A 25,692-nucleotide genomic window follows, 5' to 3' on the forward strand; every position below is an offset into this window, starting at 1 on the left:
CTCTTTTAGGTTACCAGAAAGCTTTCCTGAGTTACAGAATCTCACCTGTCTTTCTGTAAATGATATCTCACTCCAGTCCCTACCTGAAAACATTGGCAAGTAAGTTCTTTATACAGCTACTGTTTGTATCAAGGACCTGATAGGGAGCTTTGGTCCTTTTTTTCTCCATTCACATAAGGCTGCCTGTTTTATACCAGACAAATGTGATTGACTGTTTTTCAGTATCCAGGGAAGATTATTTCATATGCCCCCATTTTTCAGATTCTAGCTGCCACAAATTTTAAAAGTAACTGTTACTGATCATGAAGTTGATCCTGGTAACTATGTCTGTGTCAGAAGATACAGATTCATATCTCTCTGCTGCTACTTATTTCAAGAGATCTCTTAATTTCTTCGGATTTTACCTTCCCCATTTAATCATATTGTGTGATACCTTACAAGATTTTTTTTTTTCCTGAGGGAGGTTGTTCAAAGAACTCTACAAATAATCTTGGACCCCTGCCACCATTATTATTAGGAAAGTTAAAGAGTTTTGCTTTGAGCCAGTGTAGGTTATCAATAAACATGTTTGGAAGTGTGAACCACATAGCCAGTTAGGAGGAGTGAGACTGGTAAACTTGGGCATATGTTTGAAAATTATGGAGGAATGGAAATCATGACAGCAAATGAAATAGACTAAGGAAGGGGTATACTCTAAGGCTAGAATTCTTTTATTTTTTGCCATAAGAGGTTTGCAAATATTTATTAATCATTTACTATGTGCCAGGTCTTGGGCTAACTGTTGAGGATACAAATACAAGTTAAAACAAAGTGTGCTGAAGTAGCTTATCTTCTGATGGGGGAAACACTAAATAAAAGTAAGCAAAAATACAGAGGCAGGGAGTGCTTGTGAAGGAGCTGGGTAGCAGACTGGAAAATGGAAGAATGACATGTCTGCACCCTTCTTTAAAATGGAGATTCCAGGAAAAAGTCACCAGTGGGGAAAGGGATGTAATGGTGGTAGAAAGAAAAGGTATCTGGGGCAGGGTGATGAGATGCAGGAATTGAAGTCCAGAGGATGATAGGAACCATAGAATTTGATGGTTGGGAAAGATTTCAGTCATCCCTGAGTCTAACCCATACATAAAAGGAACCTCTACTATTTGTGGTTGTTCGGTTGTATTGTATAATTAGAATTCTCTCCCTAAGAACTCTCTTTCCCAGCATCCCGTGTTCCTTCTCACGTTACGTACTAATTTACTGGAGATATAGGCTTTGTGTAGCCCTGCCTCTTGCTCTTTTTTCCCCTATTGTGTCTAGGAAACTTGGCTTTACTCAGGCTTTTACTTTTGTCCTTTCATTTCTTTTACTTCGAGTGATGACTAATAAATCTTATAAAATATAAGACTTGGGGTTATTGAATATTGATTTAAATTTTACAGTGTCCAACTCTTCATGACCCCATTTAGGGTTTCCTTGGAAGAGATACTGGAGTTTTTGACATTTCCTCCTCCAGCTCATTTTACAGATGAGGAAACAGAGAGAAACAGGGTTAAATGACTTGCCCAGGGTCATACAGCTAATAAGTGTCTGAGGCTGGATTTGACCCCAGATCTTTTTGACTCCAAGCCTAATGCTTTATTCACTATACTACCTAGCTGCCCATCCCCACAATAGCGTACTCTAGAGGTGGGCCTTCCAGCTTTTATGAAAACTTCCAAGGATGGGGAACTCACCACTCTTCTAGGCAACTCATTCCCTCTTTAAACAGCTCTTTTCCTGACATCAAATCTTAATTTGTCTCTTTGCATTTTCCACCCATTACTCCTCAGTAATTTTGGGTGACAAAAAGAATAAGTCCTTCATAGGACAACCTTTCACATACTTGAAGACAGTTCATAGTTTCTCCATGAATCTTCTTGTGTGCAGGTTAAGCATGCCCAGTTCTTTAAGTTTCTCCTCATATGTCGTAGAAACAAGTGTAATCACAATCCTAATTATTCTTTGCTGGACATTTGCCAGTTTATCATCATAGTTCTTAAATGGAACATGATATTCCAGGTGCAAATTTCTGAGTGACTTAATTTGATTGATTTAATTGTGTTAGAGATACAGTGAATAAACCTCCCCTAGCCCAAATCATTTTGTAGATCAAATCATGTCTCCCAAAATTTACCAAAATACCTCCCTAAAATCACATGTGACAAATTTTACCTAGTTTCTGAACTTTATTTAAAGAAAGTTCCTTATATTTTTCTTTCTTACATAAGCTGGAAATCTAAATAATAACAATAGCTACCATTTAACTATTGCCTCAAGGTTTTCAAAGTCCTTTATAAATTTTATTTCATCCACACAGCAACCCTGGGTGGTAGGTGCTATTGTTGCCATCATCCCTATTTTACAAATAAGGAAACTCATGCAGAGATTAAATAGTGAGCAAAGGTCTCTTTATCTTATTTCTTACTTTCCCCTCTTCTCCATATTCCTATTCCTATTCTTTTTATCTTTTACACATGTATTTTTGAAGGTTTGATGCATTTTATGCATATTAACTTTTTTAAGGGACCAACATTTTCTCCACTAAAAGTTCATGGAACATACTTACTTATATCTACTAGATTCTGATACCTCTATTCTTCTAGGGAACTTTGTATATATTTCTACTTGATTTTCAAACTTTCTGGTACTTTAGTAATACTTGTTTTTTAATCAGAATGTTTTTAATTAAATCTAAATATAAGAAAATATATTTGTCTTGGCAAATTTGTAGTTGACATAAAGATAGGAGAAATACCCACTATATTGGATTACAGAGACAGGATCTAAAATGGTATTTTGTCAGACTAGAATATTAGACTAACTCCTCCAGTACCTTGAAATTTAGTAGGGAGAAAGTCCTGTATTGGGGATACAAAAAAAAAACTTTCACGAATATAAAATGGAAAAGGTGTACTGAGACAGTGACAAAGAACCATAAATCTTGGGTGGCCACAACCTCATTAATAGTCAACAATGTAACAGACTAGCCAGAATAGCTAAATTGATATTGGATTATATTAATGGATTATAGTGTAGTATTTAGAGTAAGAGAAGTGATTGTACCATTCTCTATTGCTCTGATCATACCATACTGAATATATTACATCATGATTAGGCTGCATAGTTTAAGAAAGACATTGATGCACTGGAGTCATCGGTGGAAAGAGGCAGACATATGGTAATTACATACAATTGTAATTACTTACCAATGGTAATCCCATGGCGTGGCATGGGATTTAGATCTATGAGACACTAGAGAGATCATCTAGCCCAGCCTCTGCATTTTACAGATGAACACTGATTTATTTGCCTGGGATCAGAAAAGGAGCATATGTCAAAGACGAGATAAAATTCCAGACTCCCTGGAAGGGATGAAGGGAAGGGATGCAGGAATGTAAGTGACATAAAAATAAAAATTATTAATAAAATCTTTTTTTAAACAAAAGATTCCGTTGGAGGTTTTCCAGTGGTTAAGATGATGTGAGAATGTGAAACAAGGAAACAATTCAATAACTGGGAATCTTTATCTTGAAGAAGGAGATGTGATAAATGGCTTCAAATATTTGAAAGGCTTTACTTATGAAGAGGAATTAGCAGTGTTTCTTTGACCCTTGAAGGCAAAGCTGGGATCATAAATGTAGATCTAGAAGGTACCGCAAAGGCCATACAGTGCAATTGGCCCACCATTTTATATATGAACAAGTGACTTGTCCAAAGTCACATAGATAGTAAATATCAAAGGTGGGATTTGAATTAGTCTATTGACTAGAGGCAGGTAGGTGGTACAGTGGATTGGAATTCACTCATATTACTAACAGTTGTGATTCTGGGCAAGTCACTTAACCTCTGTGGGCCTCAATTTCCTCAATTATAAAATGGGGATCATAATAGCTACCTCCCAGGATTGTTGTGAGGATAAAATGAGATGATATTTCTAATGTGCTTAGGACAGTGTCTGGTCCATATCAGGAACTAATTGTGGCTTCCTGCCTTCCTTGCCTTCCTTGCCTTCCTTGCCTTCCTTGCCTTCCTTGCCTTCCTTGCCTTCCTTGCCTTCCTTGCCTTCCTTGCCTTCCTTGCCTTCCTTGCCTTCCTTGCCTTCCTTGCCTTCCTTGCCTTCCTTGCCTTCCTTGCCTTCCTTGCCTTCCTTGCCTTCCTTGCCTTCCTTGCCTTCCTTGCCTTCCTTGCCTTCCTTGCCTTCCTTGCCTTCCTTGCCTTCCTTGCCTTCCTTGCCTTCCTGCCTTCCTGCCTTCCTTCCTTCCTTCCTTCCTTCCTTCCTTCCTTCCTTCCTTCCTTCCTTCCTTCCTTCCTTCCTTCCCCCTATGTCCCTCCTTCCCTCTCTCCCTCCCTCTTTCCCTTTCTCTGTCCCTCCCACTCTCCTTCTCAGAACCAATTCTTTTTCTGCTGTATCCTAGAGGCCTGTTTTGACTTATAAGGCAACTCCTCCTAACCATTAGTCAGTCTGCATATAAAATGAAGAACCATGAATTAGTTTTTCCCTATCCTTTCAAGTGTTAAGTTACTTATTCCCCCTGAACCTTAGATTCCTATTCATTTGTGGAATGGATGAGGTGATCTTTGAGCCCCTTTCCTATCTTTTCTTGATTCCTTGGTATGTATGTAATTGTATGTAATTACCATATGTCTGCATAATGCTGACTCTGATCTTTAATCACTTCTGAATTAAAATTTCAGCTTGATCATAAAGCTATAAATAATGTTTGAGGGAATGAATCAATGTCAGATATGTGGGGAAACAAATGTTACCTGTCAATCCAGTTTGTAAAATGAGACAAGAAGAGTTTCCAGTTCTTGGTGAATTGCTGAGGCTCCATAGCCCTCCACCTCCATACTTATCTTTTCTGTGTATAATATCCGAATCCCTTCATGCCCTGGAACCCACTGGAGAGTGACTCTGGCTAGATTGGCAACTTCATAAGGGCAGTGACCAAATCTTAATCTTCTCTATATCTTTTACAATGCCTACCTAGCATAGCATACAGTGCTTTGTCCAGAATCAATGTGTCATTTAAAGATTGTTGAGTGAGTGGAATAAAAAAATGAGAAGTCTAATGAAGAACCCAGAGATCTAGAGGAATTAAGTTCTCCAGCAACCAATGTGGCAGTTAGAGGCCACCAAACTTGTTGCCTTTATCATGCTACCTCTTTTTTCAGTGCCAGCCTAGGGCCTCACAGGGATTTCCAAAGAGTAGGGGAATAGAACATTGTCATTCTTTTTTATTTGTTTGTTTGTTTGTTACATTAAAATTCTTATATAACTTCTTCCCTCCCCTTCCCCTCATTAGAGAAGGTGTCCCTTGATTTATGTATGTATAAAATGATGTCTTGTTTATTTCTATTCATCAGTTCTTTCTCTAGAGGTGGACATACACAAATCATTCTTCAAATACTATTTCTGTTGTTGTATATTATGTTCTCTTGGTTCTGTCCATTTCATTCTTCATAACTTCATGTAGGGCTTTTCTCTTCTTAAGGTATTTACTTTTTTTAAAAACTAGCATCCTTCAAGTCAACCCAAGGTTTTGGGGAAATATTAAATGTAGTTCCTCTTTGAGGTTGTGAGGGTTGTCTTATACCCTTTGCTACTCTGGAAAATGCTAGTAAATGATGGAAATAAAGAACCATTTGAAACCATGCAATCCTCATCACCCTGGAATTTCATTCTACTCCTGGACTACTCATAGTGGCTGGCAGTATCTTTTAATGTATATAGCTTCTTCCTCTTGTTGGATGTTTCTTCCCAGAAGCTCCATTCTGTAGAGGATGTCTTCATTCTTCTCTGGCTGTACTCTTGGCTTCCATGCTACTGTGTGGGGTATCCCTCCTCTTTTTAGCTCCCTTTTATATGCTTTTCTACCATTAGAATGTAAGCACCTCAAGTATAGGGTCTGTTTCTTCTTCCTTGTGCCTCCTTCCTAGTACTCAACACAATACTTGGCACATCATAGGAGCTTAATAAATGCTTGTTGACATAATTTTATGGAATCCTAATTTATGTACAAATGTGGCTCCTTTTATACAGACCCAAAATAGGAATTCTTATATTTATGCATGAAAGAAATTAATCAATCATTATTTGCTTTTGTAAAGGATTCTTTTGCATAGTGAAGACTCTTGGTGAGTTAAAATATTTGACAAAAAAAATGTGTTGTATAGCTAGTCAGCCAACATTTATTAAGCAGTTACTAAACACTAACCACTCTGTTAATTGCTGATGATTCAGAAACAAAAAGCATGACAATTCCTGCCCTGAAAGAACTTACATTCTAATATGAGAAGACTTGAAGATGTAGAGATGGGCAGCCAAACATTTAACCTGGGAAGTCACTGAGATGCTGACCAATTGGCTGACATCTTTTCAAGCCTCGTAGTATTGGCTTAATTATAGTCCAAGGCTGGAAGGGGTGTCTCTGCATCTCTGTGAAAACAGGGAGGCATGGTTTGAAGATGGTTGGAGACCGCTCACCTCACACTTTACTGATATCCACGGTGTATGGCTGTGCTTTTTGGATATAGACATAACAAGGGTGGAGTCGGAATCCCAGGGTGCCTAATTTAGAGGGCGCCATCAGTACTTTCCAGTCTTTCATCAGCCTAGAAACAACAGTGCTTAGCAACTGTTGAGCAAGAATAGTTAGTTAGAATGGGAAGCAACCAGATGGCCTGCCCATCTTTTCCCCTGCCCCCCTCCAGCTGAGGGCATCTTTCTTGGTAATCGCCTCAGACCCAGACATTTCTAGCTAGGACTCTCCATGGAACAGAGTTAAGAGCTTGCTTTTCAGAGCCTTTTGCTAGACTGGAACCCCCAGAATGCCACCTGTCCCTTAGTCCTTCTACTAGCTACCCAAACTAGTCAGCTAGAACTTAACATTTCTTCCCTCTACTCATTAAAAATTTTGATCAATTAGAGGAAAAAACAGCTGGTTTCTTTAGACCTTCACTTTCCAGCCCGTGGCCACCAACTCTAGGAATTTATTGCTTTTGTTGTATGTGCTGCATATGCTTTGGGGTTTCTTTTATTATATATATATATATATATATTTATATTTATATGCATATATGTATGTGTTTCTATATATGTGTACATATATCTATATATGAATTGTATTTCTGGATCATCTAACACTCCAAGGTGACAGGGATCTCTCTTTATAATTCACTTTGTAGTGTACTTACCTTAATGTCACACTTACACTCCAGGACTAAATAGATGCCTGTGACAGTACTTAAAATACCACCACTTCCACACTCCCTCTTGTCGTCAGAGGACAGAAATATGCCTTGAAGATGCCTATCTGCCTCATTTTGGAAGTTCTGGAAGGGTAGTTGCATACCCTCAGGGATAGCCCGTGACATAGCAGAGTCTTCTTCATGAGAGACTTTTTATTTTTATTTATTTTTTATTATATTCAAATGCCTTTGAAAATAAACTTATTTTATGTTTCTGTTACCTAGAAATGTGCAAACATTTCCTCTCTGTGAAACTTGGATGGGTAATACTTTCTAAATCGGCTTCCAATTATTGAGACCCATTTCACATTATGAATGGATTTGAATTTTCCAAAATAGCATTCAAGTGTAGTAAAATGTGCTTTTCGTGAGTCAATACTAATTGAAATGAGAGGCCCAAGTTTACTCCAGAGAAAGTTAAATACCCATCTTAACCATCCAGGGAAAATTAACCTATTCTTGGAAGTCTTTTCTGCCTTACCAAAGTTTAGGGTGCAGTTCTCAGTGCTTAATTACATTTTCTTCCCTAAGAATAGCATTCTTGAACATTTAGTGGTGAGGATTCTATATAAGTAGAAGGATTTCCCTGGTGGACTGGCCCAGTAAGTTTTGGCTGCTTGAACTGGAGAGGAGCAATCTGAATTTTAGGCTTCTATTGCCTTGGGAATGCTAACCTGAATTTTTGCAGACTTGTACTATGAGAACTTTGCTACTCTAGCTAATAAGATGCAGGTTCTTTGAGATGTTAGTGTAGCCAAGGGCTGACTTGGCTATTTATGTGTACTGTTAACATGACTAACTATAAGCTGAGGGGAGAGAAAGAGAGGGAGAGAGAGAGAGAAGGAGAAGGAAAGAGGGAGAGCTTCTTTCTGAGAACTTTGGAAATCTATAAAAATATTCTTTTCTGTGGCTTAGAATTTGCCATAAAATGGTTATTATTTAAAAAACAAAAGCATACCAGAGTTTTCTCTTTTAAATTTTCCAAAGCAAAGTTACCAAATTGAAATTCAAAATGGGTGGCACCCTGTTTTTTAACTCTCAAATCAAAACAACTAATTGGCTAATGAAAAAGAGAGTGCTAATGGATAAACACAAATAACATTTTATCTCCAATAAAAGATCTTGGGTGGGGGGAGACCCTATGACCATTAAGGAGTTTGTTAAATTTCTTACAGTTTAATATTTTTTAGTGTATGGTTTGCGTACTTGAATGATGTTGCCTACTTTTCTTTGACTCTCCATTTCTCTAAGGTTTCTTGGCCTTGAAAATGGAAAAAAAAATTCAAGTGGATTAAAAGTATTTTAAACATAGTGGGGAACAGATGTAAATTCTTTAAAATATCCACTTTATCCAAATGTGGAAATAGAACCATAAGATTATAGTTTGGTCTGCAATCTTATTTAAGAAATATTACAACTTTTTTGAACTTTGTAAATATTAAGCTGTAGAGGGCCCCTAAGAAGCCTTTCAATTACATGGATGAGGGAAGGGGGAGGGAAAAGAGTGGGAAGAAGGATGGAGTCATATTCTTTGTAGAGGACAATGGAAACTTTTTAGCATGGGTGCATGTCACTGTCATTTTTCAGAAGTTGAAGCATATGTGATGGAAAAGTTCAGTCAGTTCTATGTCATAGCATCACCCATGTCTCTGCTTCTGTATTTGGAAAGGTGCTAGACAGATTTGCTCATTTTCTCTCACTTCTACGTATTGTATTCCAGCAGAGGTGACTAGTAAAGTCAAATGGCCTATGAGTCTTTGTCTCTGTCTGTCTGTGTCTGTCTGTCTGTCTGTCTGTCTGTCTGTCACTCACTCACACACACACACACACACACACACACACACACACACACACACACACACATTCTCCATAAACATTTTTGGAAGGGCACTGATGAGTTTTCTGATTAGTGTCTGTCTGAAATATTGGAATTCTAAATTATAGGAATAGCTTGCCTCTATCTCTGGACTACTCTAATCTGCCTTTCTGCCCTTTTCTTGCCTCTAGAATGAGGCAAATTCTATATTGTGAAGGCTAGTAAGGTATAGAAAATATTGAAGTGAATAACTTCTTATTCTTCTCTAACCTGACAGATGAGCTTGGTTTCAACCGAACTGGGCTCAGAGGAAGGAGTCTTTTGAAGAGACTGAGATAGTGTCACAGGTGAAATCTGGGTTTGGATTTTTTCAGATGACCAAATTCTTACTTTTATTCTAGTATTAATGGAGTGATCCCTGGACTGAGGTGGATGTAAACCGGTCTAGACTCTCAGGTTTAGGGAGGTATTGTGAGTGAGAATGTGATACTGAAAGCAATTTCCCAGTGTATTTTCTGTTTCTTGTTCCTAGCATCATTCCTGCTCTTCATTTCCTAACTTTCCTGAGGGTATATAAAAAGAGATCTCAGAGTCTTTTACCCAAAAAAAAAAAAATCTCAAGTGGAGCATAATTTTTGAGATAATTGTTCCCATTGCTTTAAATGGAAATAACAAAAGGTTAAAGATAAAATGCTTGCAAAATAAGATTTCCCAAAAAGCAAACATAAATACCACTTAGTTCCAACTTCAATTTTGTTTGAAATACTTCTTCATCACAAGACCCTCCCCATTTATGGGGAATCTTTTTCTGTTTGGTCTCAGAATTAGACAGTTCCCATGATAGCCATATGACAGACATTGATAGCCAGTATTTATCACTTTTTTTATACATTACTTGACAATTTTCTTTACAGTGGCAAGCACCATTGGCAAGCATGCAGTCTCTGTTTTATGCCTAGCTTTACTTGAACTGGAAGGTCATCAGTTGTCTTTCATCTTTTGAGGAGAATTATTTAGTTTTGATATAAGAATAGGTGACACCTTGTTGAAGCATAACCTTTAAGGTCAAAATTTACTCTAATCCACTAAAATAAAAGATGTTTTTAAAGTTAGCAAGCACTAAATACAGTGGGAATATATGGTCTCTCTTCTTTTTCAGGCAGTTGTGTGACTGTAAAGATATAGTTGGTAAATATTTTTTTGTGAAAGTCTGATTTCCTTTGTAAACATTTATCAAAGGTACCCTCAGATCACATCATGTAAGTTATTACGATGGTGCAGGGAGGTGGTGCATTGGATAGAGTACTAGACCAGAAGTTAGGCAGACCTGCATTCAAATCTAGATTCAGATACTTATTAGTTGTGTGATCCTGGTCAAGTCACTTAACCCTGTTTGCCTCAGTTTTGTCATCTGTAAAAAAAAAGGAGCTGGAGAAGGAAATGGTAAACTATTCTAGGATCTTTGCTAAGAGAGCTCCAAACAAAAAGTTGTACATGATTGAAAAGATTAAGTAGTAGAAAGTAGACATTGATGTTTTTATCCTACTTTTAAGAAGAAGCCTCAGATTTTCTTGAGAATTGATCCTGCAGGACCTTCTTGATGGACAGCCTCAGCATAGACCTGTTCCTAACTCAGCCATCATTGTACAGCATATTGAAGATGGTAATATTAGAAGGGAAATGTCATTAGTTGAGAAAATAATTTGTTATAGAAATCTTTACAAGTGAGTCTGGCATCAAAGGTTCATTTTTTACTTTCCTAAATGTTACAATCCAATTTCTTTGGTCATATTTCTTTTTAGTAGAAAAAAATTTGAGTTTTGCACATATTGCACATATCAAATTGCTTACCAAATAAGAAAGGGGGGAGAGCAGATAGGGAGGGAGAGAATTTGGAATTCAAATGTCGAAAGACAAATACTAAATTTTTTTTTCATGTAATTAGAAAAAATAAAATATTTTTGAACTTAGAAAAAAGAAAAATACTCATATTATTTTATATAAAGAAAACTATAATAATACAAAATGATTTTAATTTTTCTTTATATTCATGGATACATGAAGAATATAAAAGAATATATTGATGTGACTTATAGACATATATCTATGGAAACATCTTCCTATATATCTATATATGTGCACATAGACACATATATAAAGAATGAAATTTGTCTTGTAAGAGACAAATAAAGAAAAAAAATCTTTCCAGATATTTCTCATGGGGTGGGGGAGTCATCACCCTTTCAATTTTATCCCTAAATGTCCATGGAATGATTTGGCTTTGAGTCACAAGCCAAGTTTTCTTTTAATTGCCCTTGACTACTTGCTTTTTAGGAAGTGATGCTGCTCATAATCTTTCCCCTTCTTATTCCACCAGGTTTTACAAATTACTTTATAGTCTAAGCTAGTATTGCTCTTGGCTAACCTACATCTCTTCTGGGAAAGAAGAGGAGGGTTTACAGGCTGAAGCAATTTCTAGACTTTTTTGGTTTTTTCATTGTAGTGTTTCATTTACTTAAATTTCCTTAGGAGATGATGGTAGAGTGTCTTTTAGTTTTTCCAATTCTTATTTTTTGCTATTAGCAGCTTGTTTTATTTTTCATGTATTTATTTATTTATTTATTTATTTGTTTGTTTGTTTGTTTGTTTGTTTTAAAGCTCTTACCTTCTGTCTTAGAATTAATACTAGTTATTGGTTCCAAGGCAGAAGAGTGGTAAGGGCTAGGCAATGGGGGTTAAGTGACTTGCCCAGGGCCACACAGCTAGGGAGTATCTGAGGTCAGATTTGAACCCAGGACCTTCTCTCTAGGGGCCTCTAACAGCTTGTTTTAAATGAGTCATAGTCTCAACTGAGCCTCCTATCTCTCCATTTTTCTTCTGATTTTGTATGGATTTTGCTCTTTGTTCTAGCAAGCTAGTCTTTTCTCATAAACAGTGGCTTCAAAACTGTACTTTTTTCTTGTCAAAATAGAAAATCGTTAACAAAATTTTTTTGTGTGTTGATATTTGGTGCTTGTGATATTGAGTACCTGACTCTTCAAGAAATATCCATAATATATATCATATGTTATTATATGGGTGTAGCATTTCTGTTTAGCTTATAAGCCATCAATATTTCTTATTCCTGTAAACATTTTTTTCAAAATATTTTTCGTTGTCTTTTTCTTCATTCATTAATCTTTCTTGTACTCCTTTTGGCATTTAAATCAAGGAACATTAAATTATAATTGTGACTATTCTTTTGCTTATTGTTTTTAAAAATTGAAATAAGTTAAATCCTTTTTAAAAGGAAAGATTTTTGACATCAAACATCACAAAATGCTTGTAATTAAAGGAATTTTTTTTGTAAAAGTAATAGTGGTAGCTAGCATTCAGACTATTAAATTTGCCATGCACCTTCCATATATTATCCTGTTTGTGTCTTGAAATAACTTTGTGAGCTAAGTACTTTGGCTCTTATCATCCTTATTTGATAGATGAGGAAATGGAAGCTCTGACAATTTAAGTTACTTGCTAGTAAGTCAGATCCTTTTTTCTAAGCTCTCAAGACCAGTTCTCTCTACCCTACCTTTCATTCTCTGTGTGTGCATGTATATTTGGGTATGTGTTTATGTGCATGCACCAAGCAAAGATCTTGTCCATTTCTAAATAGGATCCTTTACTTGATTTTGTAAATGTCATATTGCATAAACATTAAATGACAATTCTTTCACATGGGAAACTGGTTAGGCTTTAAATGAGCTTTTTTCAAAACTTCATGGAAATGTAATTAACTACAAATTTTTGGTTTTCATGTCATTTTTCTCTTTTAAGACTTTATAAGCATTAAAAATTGATTTTGAAGAGTACTGTGATATTAGTCCAATATGGGTCATTCTTCTCTAAATCTGGCTTATATAACACCTGAATGTGGCTGATGTTTTTAAAATATACAGATACATATTTGTGTGTTTCAGAGATCTCATTTTGTGGCTGTGATCTATATTTGGGGATGACCTATATTTAGACAAATACAGGATAATGTATACTGGATTAATTTCTTCCCTTAAAATCCCGTCCTAAAAAAACATCACATGCAACCAGCTGAAGAACAAGTACAACTCGAAGTTTAATAGTCAGGTCAAATAGATGAGCATCTCTGAAAGCCTACCATGTGCCAGATATCATATTAAATCCTAGGGATACCAAGAAAGGTGAAAAGCAGACATTGTTCTCAAGGATCTCATGGTCTAATGGGAGAGACAATATACAAATAACTACATAAGAACAAAAAATATGCCAGGGGCGGCAGTTGGGGGGTTCAGTGAATAGAGAGCCAGGCCTTGAAGTGGGGGGGGGTCCTGGGTTCAAATGTGACCTTAGACACTTCCTAGCTGTGTGACCCAGGGCAAATCAGCTAATCCCAGTTGCCTACCCCTTACTGCTCTATTGCCATGGAATTGATATTAGTATTGATTCTAAGAAAGAAACTTAAGATTTTTTATTTTAATAAAAGAAGAAAGGAAGTATGCAAGATAAATTGGAGATAATAATCATAGAGGGAAGACACCAGCATTTCAGAAGGATGAAACTTCTAAGCTCTGTGTAGAATTATATACCTTGTGTTGACTTGCCTATCATTTGTCAGCAGAAACTGTGATTGATTTTTTTAAAGGACAAATTATTTGAAAAGCATTAAGAGGATTAAATAGCGTGTTGTTAATGCTTCAGTTTGCCCCATTTTAATAGGACTTATTATTTTTTTTTGCCAAGCTCCCGTAACTGTGATCATTAAGAATTGTATTCATTCATTTAACCTAATACTGGTGATGGTACATTTCAACGTACGTTTAGCCTTTTAAATAATGGATTTACAACCTAGGATTAGATTGAGGTTTAAAGAATTTCTATATCTCAATCATTCAAGTCAAATTCACATTTTCTGATGTGGTGTAACCTGTTTTGTCTGTTGGCTCAATATCTGGTTTATATTTTGTTTTGAGAGGAGAGGATAGAGGATTAAGACAGATTATGGTGTTAGGATAATGGTTGGCTCCTTGTGTTCTCTATGCACACAAATAACCCCTTGAATAATCAGAATTTTTCTGTGGTAAATATAGTAAATGTTGGAGCTGGTAAGATAAATGTATACTTAGGATAGAGTGCGTCTTAGAGTTCTAATGAACCAAAGATGAGTAGGATATGTTTTAATATAATACATCATATTGTTTATAACATCTTGTAAAAATTCATAATTTTGATAATTCAGATTATCAATGGCCATTAACATTCATTTCTAAAATTAGTAACTATAGTACAAGATTTTTGTCTTCTCTTCCCCCTAACAAACACATAATGCCTTGTTCTATTTTTCTGGGTAAGTCAGCAGAATCTACTTAGAAGAAGTCTATGCTTTGAGTTTTATAATCAAGTCCCTCTTTAAGCCCAGCCACACTTTTTTTTTGTTATACAATCTTAGAGAAAGCATTTAATCTCTCTGGGTCTCAATGTCTATGCTTTCAAAACAGGGATAATATATGACCATTATTTGGATAAATATAATGATATATATATATATATATGAATTTTCCTGAGCCCTGTGAGATTAAAAACATTATTATTTTTTATGGTCATGACACATCATGGGTATGTTAAAAAAAATGAAAGAAAGAAAAAGCAACCCAGCAGAAACACATGTTGTATTTCTATCTCTGTCCAGGGAGTGGTTGTTGATGGGAGTATTCACATGTTAAAAGCATGAGATATTTTTGAGGGGTGTCTTGGAATCAGAATAAGTAAAATCATATGCTCTATTACTTATTTCTTAAGGATTTGTGCCTTTTCTACTTCCCCAAAGAGTGACTAATGTTTAAACATTGTGAAGTGTGGAATAGATATTTTTATTCCTTAATGATTATTGAAGAGATTAAGCACCCCACCCCCAGCACACACACAGAGCTATCACATGTGTTGCTGTTTTACAGTTATTTTAATTGTATCTGACTCTTCGTGATACCATTTGATATTTTCTTAGCAAAAATATTGGCGTAGTTTGCCATTTCCTTCTCCGTCTCATTTTACAGAGGAGGAACTGAGGCAAATAGGGCTAAGGGACCTGCTCAGAGTCACATAGCTAGTAGGTATCTGAAGCCAAATTTGACTTCATGATTGACACTATCCATTGAGCCACTTAAATTGTTTCATTAAGAGCTTCAGATTGGGGAGGGGGGTGGAATTTCAAGAATTTTGCTTATTCTTTTCCCTGCTTAATTTCCAGCCTTTATAACCTGGCTTCACTGGAACTAAGAGAGAATCTGCTTACATATTTGCCTGAGTGAGTTTCCAGGGGACTTGGGAGGGAATATTGAATGAAGAGAATTTTTTCCATGTGAAGATAGCCCATTGCCAGATGTGATGCATTTAAAAAATGATTTCATATTGGCTCTTTCCTCTCCCTTGCCTAATGAATTGTAATAAACTGATGGATGCTGAGTTATTAAGCTGCCTCTCTATGGTAACACTGGAGTATTTTGGTAGTTTCCCATTCCCGCACATGCTCTTATCTTAAATGCCATCTCATGCTAAGTGACTTTTGTGGAAAGCAGTGCCTTGGCCTAAAAGGTTGTATGTATTTGGAAAGTAAATTGGGGAAAGCAGCCTTCACTTTCCAATTCTGTTTCTGATAGTTTGTAATGAATTATAGATGCTGAGGCACATCTTTCAGAACTGGCATTAACACAGAAAGTGCTTTTATTCTCAGTCTCTCATCTCCAATTAATATTGCTTCTCTTTTTGATTCTATTTCCCTCATAGATCTCTTACCCAGCTGCAGAGACTAAAGGAACTTGATTTGGGAAACAATGAAATCTATAATTTGGTAAGCCATTGTGGAAGGAAGATAAAAACTCCATATGGTCATCCTTATTAAATATTATACCATATTCATCGACAAATAGCTCTTTTAACTTTAATGGGTGAGCTGGGACCACTGAAGAATCTGCCACAATTCATGCAGGGCTTATGAATAAGAGATGGAAGATGCTACTAGCAAGCTAGGGTTTAGTACTCAGTTGGATGAAGGAGTTGGGGCAGATTTGATCACAGTAGATGGGAATAGGAAACAGCATTTTAAAGAAGAGAGAAAGAAGTGGTAAATGGGGACATTGAAACTTTGTGAAGACCGAGGACAACTGGTGAATCGAGCATGAAGTAGAGTGAGCATTGGATAATGAGAACATATTTATGGTGGAATATTAGTATTTTTCAATTCAGCCAAATTCAGGTAAATCACTATTTCAGGACAAATCTAATTATGAATCAAATCTGCTTTCATGTTATCTTTGGGTAGATTACTCATTGCCATATGATTTTTTTGTTCTAAAGATACACTGAATGTATTTATGATACTAGAATTGATGACAAATTTAGACTTCTTTTTTACTTAATTCATCCCCAAGAACTTTAGTCTATTTTTCCCTTCTTGACCATAACTTTATTTTGACTGTTTTTAGCCAGAAACAATTGGAGCACTCATACACCTTGAGGATCTCTGGTTGGATGGGAATCAGCTGGCTGAATTGCCTCAGGTAGGTAATAACTTTAGAACAACTTGAAACACAACACAATCTTACTTCTGCATTATAAGTGAAAAAGTGGGCTTGCTAAACTGAGGAAAAATAATGGAAGAACATATTTGACAGAAAATTTGGGGGGTACTTTATAAGAAACAAAATTCTCAATCATTCCTTTCTTTATGAGGTCTTAGAAAGCAGAAACTTTTTGGGGGGGATGAGGGTAGTTTAGTGGGAAGGGGAAGAGCTTAACACAGTGCCTGGTATATAGGAGGTATTTAATAAATGCTTGTTGACTTGATAGAGTAATCCTGATATTTGGGAAACCTGTTCTCTACATCTGCTTGGCCTACTTTGGACTCAGCAAATATCTGGGTAAATTCTGAGATCTGTTTTATAGTTGGTGTATATTTCTGTAGCACTTTATAGCGTGCCAAGTGCTTTAGAGTAATTTAAACTACTTATTGCTCTTAACATTCCTGTGATAGTCAATGTAAAAGCAGGGTAAAAAGTTCTATTTATATGTCTTTCTTAAATATTACAAATTGTTGAGTTTGCATGTGGTAGGTATTTTTCTCTTATTATTACTAAATACAAGAGCCATGTTCCAGATACAGTTGGGTCTCAGACAGATCTTGAAATACAATAGCTATTTTATGCAGCCTTAATAAGCTGACTTCCATCTGGTGACCAGAGACAGCATCTTTTTAAAAAGCACTCTTTTTATTAATTTGCCACAATTTTTTTATTATGCCGCTCTAGGGCTTGCTTTCTGTTCTTGCTGTCTTTTTATTTCTCTCTCTTTCTCCGTCTCTGAGTTCTGTTTAAACTAGTCTTCAGTTTAATAATATATGTAGGTGATTCTTTTTGAAACATTTTGAAATGTCAGCTCTGCTATAACTCAACACATGCAATCTGCTAAAGAACTGAGCAATGAAAAACTGAGCAATAAAAACTGCAATGCTTATGGGGAAAATGAAAGTAGGGGTACATTGCTCAAAATTTTCATCAGTAATGCATAAAAAAGAGATAGAAACCTAATAAAAAATGGTAGCACAGTTTTATACATGTTAGATGGTCAAGAAATACTACCGTATATAGTAGCAGCGTCCTCTTCATCAGACCTGTATGTAACCTATTTACCACAGTTACTACTGATCTGGGCTACAGCTTCCAGGTTGTGAGCCTGAGCCATGCCAGAATGTTGGGGCCTGGGAAGGACAAACTAGTCCTCTCTCACCCACAATTCCTCCCATACCAGAAGGCATACAGTAAATATGCATTTGAGTTTAAAAAAAAAGACCTGAAGTTTTCTTGTGGAAGTAGACTTATGAAGAGTTGTAGCTTATGAGTAATTGTGGAAATGGTGTAGTTTTTTGTGTTATCTTGATGCTTCATTAGGAAGAAATTACATAGAAAAGCAAACTCAAAAATTCAAGTTGTTTTCAATATGTTCCCTAATCTATCAATTGGATTGGAACAAATTTGTATTTAAAAAATATTCTAGAAGAGCTTTCTATATCAATGGATTTATTTCATTATATTGATTGATCTGTAATGAATATTTTTATCTTATTTTGGGAAGTAGCTTTTATTTTCTCTCTCCCTCTCTCTCTCCCTCTCTCTCTCTCTCTCTCTCTCTCTCTCTCTCTCTCTCTCTCTCTCTCTCTCTCTCTCTCTCTCTCTCACACACACACACACACACACAATAATGACAAAGTTCATTGAGTAGTATTATGAGGGCATATGTGGTTTCCTTCCCCATCTTTCTTAGAAAATCAGAAAAAAACTCTAGGTGTAAACTCCAATCCAAATCCCACTGATTGCTCTTAATGGTAACTGTGACAGTTATTTAATGTCTTTTCCAGGTGAATGAGCTTGTGTTGAGTTTCTGACTTGATAGGACCACAAATTCCTAAGATACTGAAGTGAAAGATAAGCAGCAGTTGATGTGGGTTGAAAATTTAGTTTGGATTTGGAGTTGAGTGGAAAGTAACTGGGAAATTCCAGGGTGGAGAAAAGTGGGAGTGGTAGCTATTTTGAGGGATAATGGAGAAAGACTGGAGGGAGAAGGGGATATCTTGAGAATTAAGAATACCAGCTGAGGGGTGGGGAAGCCTAAATATATATATATTTTTATGTACATACATATTTCTCAGGATGAAAATTTAGTCTATGATTTTTTTAATCATCTGGTTTATTTATAACAATCCATATTTATGTTTATAGTACCCCTGTACAGTAAATTCTCATTTCTCCAAAATTTACACTACCAGAAAGGTTCAATACATCTAAATTCGTGTAATTTAAATTTTAAAATAGGAATATGACAAAGAAAGACATTGATAAATGAGATTTATTAGTTTGGGTTTTTTAAGGGAAAAAAATCAACAAGCATTTGTTAAGTGCCTACTATGTTCCAGATGCTATGCTAAGTGCTAGAAATAGAGAAGGGAAAAAAAAAGCCCCACAAAAAACAAGTCTGTGCTCTCAAATGGATCACATTTTAATGGGAAAGAGAACATTTGGTGTATAACCTGGAATAATAGGATTATATATTTATTATTATTAATTATTAAATTATCAAAAATTACTAAAATGTTACATAATTAAATAAAACAAAATATTAAATATTAAAAATTCAAATCAATTCAATAAACATTTATTCATATGAACCAGGTACTATGCTAAGAGCAGGGGATACAAATATGAGAAATAAAATCTAGTACCTGCCCTCAAAGAGCTTACAATCTAAACTTTGCAAAAATGGATGAAGGAAAGTGGGGTAGAGTATGTACCAAGAAAGATGCTGTGGATGTGCTCTGCACCAGGGAGCATCGTTTTCTGTGAATTTGAAGCCAAGCAGTACTATTGATGGAAAATGGAGTTACTGGGAAGGTTCTGAGCCCTGTGTAAAGAAAGGCTTTGGAAGTAGTTTTAATGCTCTGACCCTTCAGCCCACTAATTAGAGGGGAGAGGCAACTGGGAGAGTTGAGGAGTGTTGAGTGTCAAAAGCTGAGTCAATCTGGCTAAGATACAAAATATTAGAAAGAATTTCAAAAAGGTCACAATCTAAAAAGGGGTGCTAAAGCATGCAGAAATAAGTGAAATACAAGGCAGAAAGAGATAAGGGCAAAGAAGCAGTCCAAGAAGAGTAAGATGTAACCCCTGCAGGTACTTGAATGATTATTTATTGACTTATATGAAATGGCAACAACATACATAACAAGATAATTGTTGTTGTCCTTTAGTCATTTCAGTTGTATCTGACCCTTAATGATCCCATTTGGGGTTTTCTTGGCAAAGATACTGGCATGTTGTGTTATTTCCTTTTCCAGCTCATTTTACAGATGGGTAAACAGAGGCAAACAGGATTAAATGACTTGCCCAGGGTCACACAGCTGAGAAGTATCTGAGGCTAGATTTGAACTCTGGAAGATGAGTCTTCGTGACTTCAGGCCCAGCACTTTATCTGCTGTACCACTTAGCTGCCTAGCTTTGCATGTTATTTGTTGAATTGTATGTAATGACCTCAATAAAGCAAGATAATATAGGCCCTCAATTCCCATTTTTAAACTGAAAAATAAATATTATGTGATTTGTTGAAATGTTTCTCCAGTTTAACAAAATGGTTTATATTTTTTTAGAATTCTAAGATTCTAGCTTAGAATCAATACTCTGAACAGAGGTAAGGGCCAGGCAGTGGAGGTTACATGACTTGCCCAGAGTCACAAAGCCAGATAATATCTGATGTCAGATTTGAACCCAGAACCTCTCATTTCCAGGGCTGGCTCTCAGTCCACTGAGCTACCTAGCTACCTTCTAATGGAATGGTTTTTAACTAGAGTCTGTGGTTTTGAGAACCCTAACAGAAAAAGGATTTAGCAGAGATGAGTGCATCATCACAGTGTCAAATGCATGCCTCTTCTTGGAGAATGATCCATTCCAAATGTGAATTCGTTGAAATAAGAGTTGTAGGTTCACCCTCCTTTACACAATAGACTTGTGTGATCTTGAGCAAGTCTTTAAAATTCTTTGGAGCTTTGTTAAATCATCTGTAAACTGGTGATGAGATTTTTTTTAATTTTGTAAAAGAAGATAGCCAAATAGGCAGGCAGAATCATATAGTGGGAAGATTATTGATTGTAGAGTCAGAGGACAAGGTTTCAAATGCTGCCCTTGTGTATCCTTGGCAAGTCTCTTCCTCTTTCTGAACCTGTTTTCTCCTCTGTAAAATGAAGGGGTTGGTCTAGATTATATTTATGGAACCTTCTAGCTCTAAATGCTAGAATGCTAATTGCTTTTTAGAGTGCTAGCACAGCTTTGAGAAGAAAGATTCTACAGTTGTAGTATGTTTTTCCTGAAAAGGTTTCTATGGCTTTGATTCAATCATTAGCTTAAGTGATTTTCAAAATTTAGGAAACATGTTGTTCTAAACCTTCCTTTGGGAATTTAATGGTATGAGACTGTTTTAGTACATTCCAGTGGAAACGAGCCTTGCATGTTTGAACAGGATTTTTTTTTTCTGTGTCATTAATGTAGGAAATAGGAAACTTGAAAAACCTGCTGTGCTTGGATGTCTCAGAAAATAAGCTAGAAAGACTTCCTGACGAGATCAGTGGCCTAGCTTCCCTCACAGATTTAGTCATTTCTCAGAATTTGCTGGAGGTTCTTCCTGATGGCATAGGTAAGTGTGAACCAACTTGGGAATCAGCTGCTTGTTTTCAGCTGTGGAATGTACTGTGTACTTTATGCATCACCCAGACTACCCAAAAACTGTGTGTGTGTGTGTGTGTGTGTGTGTGAGAGAGAGAGAGAGAGAGAGAGAGAGAGAGAGAGAGTGAAAGAGAGAGAGAGAGTGAGAGAGTGAAAGAGAGAGAGAGAGAGAGGGAGAGAGAGTGAGAGAGTGAGAGAGAGAGAGAGACAGAGAGAGTGAAAGAGAGAGAGTGAAAGAGAAAGAGAGAGAGAGTGAGAGAGTGAAAGAGAGAGAGAGTGAAAGAGAGAGAAAGAGAGAGTGAAAGAGAGAGAGAGAGAGTGAGAGAGTGAAAGAGAGAGAGTGAAAGAGAAAGAGAGAGTGAGAGAGTGAAAGAGAGAGAGAGAGTGAAAGAGAGAGAGAGTGAGAGAGTGAAAGAGAGAGAGTGAGAGAGTGAAAGAGAGAGAGTGAAAGAGAGAGAGAGTGAAAGAGAGAGAAAGAGAGAGTGAAAGAGAAAGAGAGAGAGAGTGAGAGAGTGAAAGAGAGAGAGTGAAAGAGAAAGAGAGAGAGAGTGAGAGAGTGAAAGAGAGAGAGAGAGAGTGAAAGAGAGAGAGAGTGAGAGAGAGTGAGAGAGTGAGAGAGTGAAAGAGAGAGAGTGAAAGAGAGAGAGAGTGAGAGAGTGAAAGAGAGAGAGAGTGAAAGAGAGAGAGAGAGTGAGAGAGTGAAAGAGAGAGAGAGAGAAAGAGAGAGTGAAAGAGAAAGAGAGAGTGAGAGAGTGAAAGAGAGAGTGAAAGAGAAAGAGAGAGAGAGTGAGAGAGTGAAAGAGAGAGAGTGAAAGAGAGAGAGAGAGTGAGAGAGTGAAAGAGAGAGTGAAAGAGAAAGAGAGAGAGTGAGAGAGTGAAAGAGAGAGAGAGAGAGAGAGTGAAAGAGAGATAAAGAGAGGATTAATTTCCTACTTAATTCCTTTTCAGATTACTTGGGTAGGAGAGATGCACATATATGTTGTTCATTCATTTTGTTCAACAAACATGTTTTTCCCATTTAAAAAAATTTATTGATTTTTTAAAAAAATTTACTTCACCTACATTTCTCTTTCTATATTTCTCCTTCATTCCCTTCCTACTCCCAGAAAGCCATTTCTTATAAGATTCAGTGAACATTTGCATTTAAGGAGTTTATAGTTCATTGGGTGAGAAGATACAAATACTGATAACTAATAAAACGATTCATGAAGAGCTGCATAACAAACTGATATATAAGGTCTGAGGTGTGAAAAACAATTGACCATACTAGTCCCCTGCTCAAGAAACTTCACTGGCTCCCTTTTGCTTTTAGGATACAAAGTTCTTGGGGTTTGGCATTAAAAACCTCTCACACTCTAGATTTGGCATATTGCATTTTTCCTCCTTCAGGCAAGGAATGTGCTCTATTTCCTCACCTTTGCTTCTTAGAATCCCAGGCTTCCTTCATAGCTCAAATCAGATACCTCCTATGAGAAGCCTATTTTCTTGCCATTCTTTCTTCCCTCCCCTCCCCTATTACTGCATTGCTTTGAATATTTTGTATTTATTTTTCTGGGTATGTGTTATTTTATCCTATACAATGTAATTTCTTTGAGGACAGGAACTGTTTAAACTTTGGTTTTGTATATTCAGTATTTAATAAATATTGATTGAATGAATGAATGATCATTACCTACTGGGGATATCCAAAAATACTTCTCAAAGGAGTGGCATTTGATTTGGGCTTTAAAGAATTAATAGGTAGGTGATTCAGTGGATAGAGAACCAGACCTGGAGAGGTCTTCAGACAATTAGCTAGATGTATGACCCTGGGCAAGTCATTTAACCCCAATTGCCTGGACCTTACTGCTCTTCTGCTTTGGAACTGATATGTAGTATTGATTTTAAAGCAGAAGCTAAATTATTCCCCTCATGAATAAACAGTTTCCTTCATTATCATCACTCAAAGAGACATATGATGTGTTTAATGTTTGCAGAGCACTTTAATTAGAGTATCTCACAGTAACATAATGAGATAAGTAGGGCATTATTGTCATCTCCTTTTTAACAGATAAAGAAACTGAGGCTGAGATAGGTTAAGGAACTTATCCAGCATCTAAAGTAAGAATTTAACTCAGGTCTTTCTAGCTCCCAAGACTTAAGATTCCACCACTACCCTTAGGTAGTTCAGAAAAACAAATTAACAAAGGAGGAACAGTAATGAATCACATTTATATCATTTTTTTGTTCAACTGGTAGACAGTGAAAATATCCACAGTGTATACACAGGGAGATTTGCTTAAGTGACTTACCCCAAAGTTTTGTAAGGGGCAGAGATAGGATTTGAACCTTTATTGTCCAACCCCAAGACCAGACCTCTTTTCGCTACATGCCATTGCGGTTCTAGCATTTAGCAAAAAAAATACTTTGAAAAAAAACCAAGAAACTATGTATTTAAATTAAATTAATAAAATTAAATTTAAAAAATTAAAATTAATTAAAATTTAAAAATTAAAAAAATTAAATTAAATTGTTCAGTTGTGCCAATCATGTCCAGTTCTTGGTGACCCCATTAGGGGTTTTCTTGGCAAAGGTCTAGTGATTTGCCACATCCTTCTCTAGTTCATTTTACAGATTGGAGACACTGAGGTCAACAGAGTGAAGTAACTTGCCCCAAGTCACGTGTTTAGCTAGTAAATGTCCAAGGCTAGATTTGAACTCTGGTTTTCCTGACTCCAGGTCTGGTGCTGTATACACTCTACCACCCAACTGCCCCCTTTAATTATATAACTGCTATTAAATTTAAATACTTGATAAGAGAAGAAGGAAACTTGGAAAAGTTTTCAGATACCGAAACCAATCATTTTGCAATCAGCTTTCCCAGTTGTAGTTGCAGTATCACACAGTCGTTTATATCTACCTCTTTTCTTGTATCTGTGATATTCTCCAGTCATTAAATTTTAGCTCTCGCCCTAGCATGTGTGGCTGCAGGGTAGCATGGAGCTGTGTTGGGTAAATACATTCATGAGACTTCATGCACTGCTTAGAAAGTTGGCCAAAAGAAAACCCAGATTTTGAAAACGTAAGATGAAGCATTCATTGAGAATTAAGCATCCTCTGGTAATGGATGAGAGACTGTGTGAGTGAATGAATAAGCGTTGGCCTCAGAGCGGAGAAGACCTGGTTCCCACTTCTGACACATAACTGGCTTATGGGTCACTGGGCAAAACTCTAATCATACTCTCTGCCATTGTAGGCTCCCCATTCTGAGTGACCTGGGCTCTGCCCGACACAAATTAAATCACAAGTTTGGACCCTCCCTCTCTCCCTAAAAAATGATTAAAAAAAAAAAAAGAAAAACTTGGAAGTGATAGAAAACCCTGAAGTTAGACAGGAAGGGGTTTTGCATGCATTGTGTAGTTAATGGCAATGTGCTGTCACCCAGGGAAGGTGGTAAGCCCTTGGGAACATCATTAGAGAATTAAGGATTGCACAGGCTTGCACAAGGATCTAGTGGCACCTTTTGACAACAAAACAGTGGCTTCCACTCTCTGTGACAGTGCTGGACCAGAGGAGGCTGACGCTCTTTTCCTCCAGGGTGATTGTCTGATCTTTAAGGTAGAGACTATATTCTGACTTTGCTGTGGAAAGGGCTCATTAATCTTGACTGCTCTCAGTAAATAGCAAAGGGCACCTTCATTCTTTTTCTAGACCCGATTTACAGTCATTTCGTTTAGAGAGTCTTAACATTTGCACAGTGAAATCTAGCCTCAGATACTTCCTAACTGTGTGACCCTGGGCAAGTCACTTAACCCCAGTTGTCCAGCCCTTACTGCTCATCTGCCTTGGAAATGATAGTATTGATTCAAGACAAAAGGTAAGGGTTACAAAAAGAAGAAGGAAAAAAAGTTTCTACTGTATTTTCCTCACAATAATCAGAGATAGTTTAGTGCCTGAGTTCAAATCTTATGTCTGTATGTCTGTCAGCAGTCACCTCTCTGGACCTCAGGTAAAAGGAGGTGGTTGGACTAGCTGGCTTCTGAGAATCCTTCTATCTCCAAATCTGTAATCTTATGTTTCTTTGACCCTGAGAGGTAGGTAAGGAAGGAAAGCATTATAATCTCAGTTTTATTTATTAGAAAACTAATCCTGAGTATAACTCAGTGGAACTGCTTGTCACCTCAGGGCCAGGGGAGGGAAGAAGAGTGGGAAAAATCATGAATCATGTAACCATGGGAAAATATTCTAAATAAATAAATAAATTTTTTAAAGAAAGGAAGGAAGGAAGGAAGGAAGAAGAAAAAGAGAGAAAGAGAAGAGAGAGAGAGAGAGAGAGAGAGAGAGAGAGAGAGAGAGAAA

At 36.7% G+C, this 25,692-nt stretch overlaps 1 protein-coding gene across 1 annotated transcript in view; it reads left to right on the forward strand.

The window, feature by feature from the left end:
* The window catches only part of LRRC1 (leucine rich repeat containing 1), a 183,696-nt gene that overhangs the window by 115,261 nt on the left and 42,743 nt on the right, over positions 1 to 25,692 (forward strand). The window contains exons 4-8 of the mRNA XM_056818409.1: positions 10 to 99; positions 15,345 to 15,401; positions 15,881 to 15,944; positions 16,579 to 16,653; positions 21,181 to 21,325. Of these exons, the coding sequence (XP_056674387.1) occupies positions 10 to 99; positions 15,345 to 15,401; positions 15,881 to 15,944; positions 16,579 to 16,653; positions 21,181 to 21,325 (431 nt within the window). The remainder of the gene's footprint in view (positions 1 to 9; positions 100 to 15,344; positions 15,402 to 15,880; positions 15,945 to 16,578; positions 16,654 to 21,180; positions 21,326 to 25,692) is intronic.

This window comes from Monodelphis domestica, chromosome 2 (genome assembly GCF_027887165.1).
Source record: "Monodelphis domestica isolate mMonDom1 chromosome 2, mMonDom1.pri, whole genome shotgun sequence".
In the NCBI taxonomy this organism is placed as follows: Eukaryota; Metazoa; Chordata; class Mammalia; order Didelphimorphia; family Didelphidae; genus Monodelphis; species Monodelphis domestica.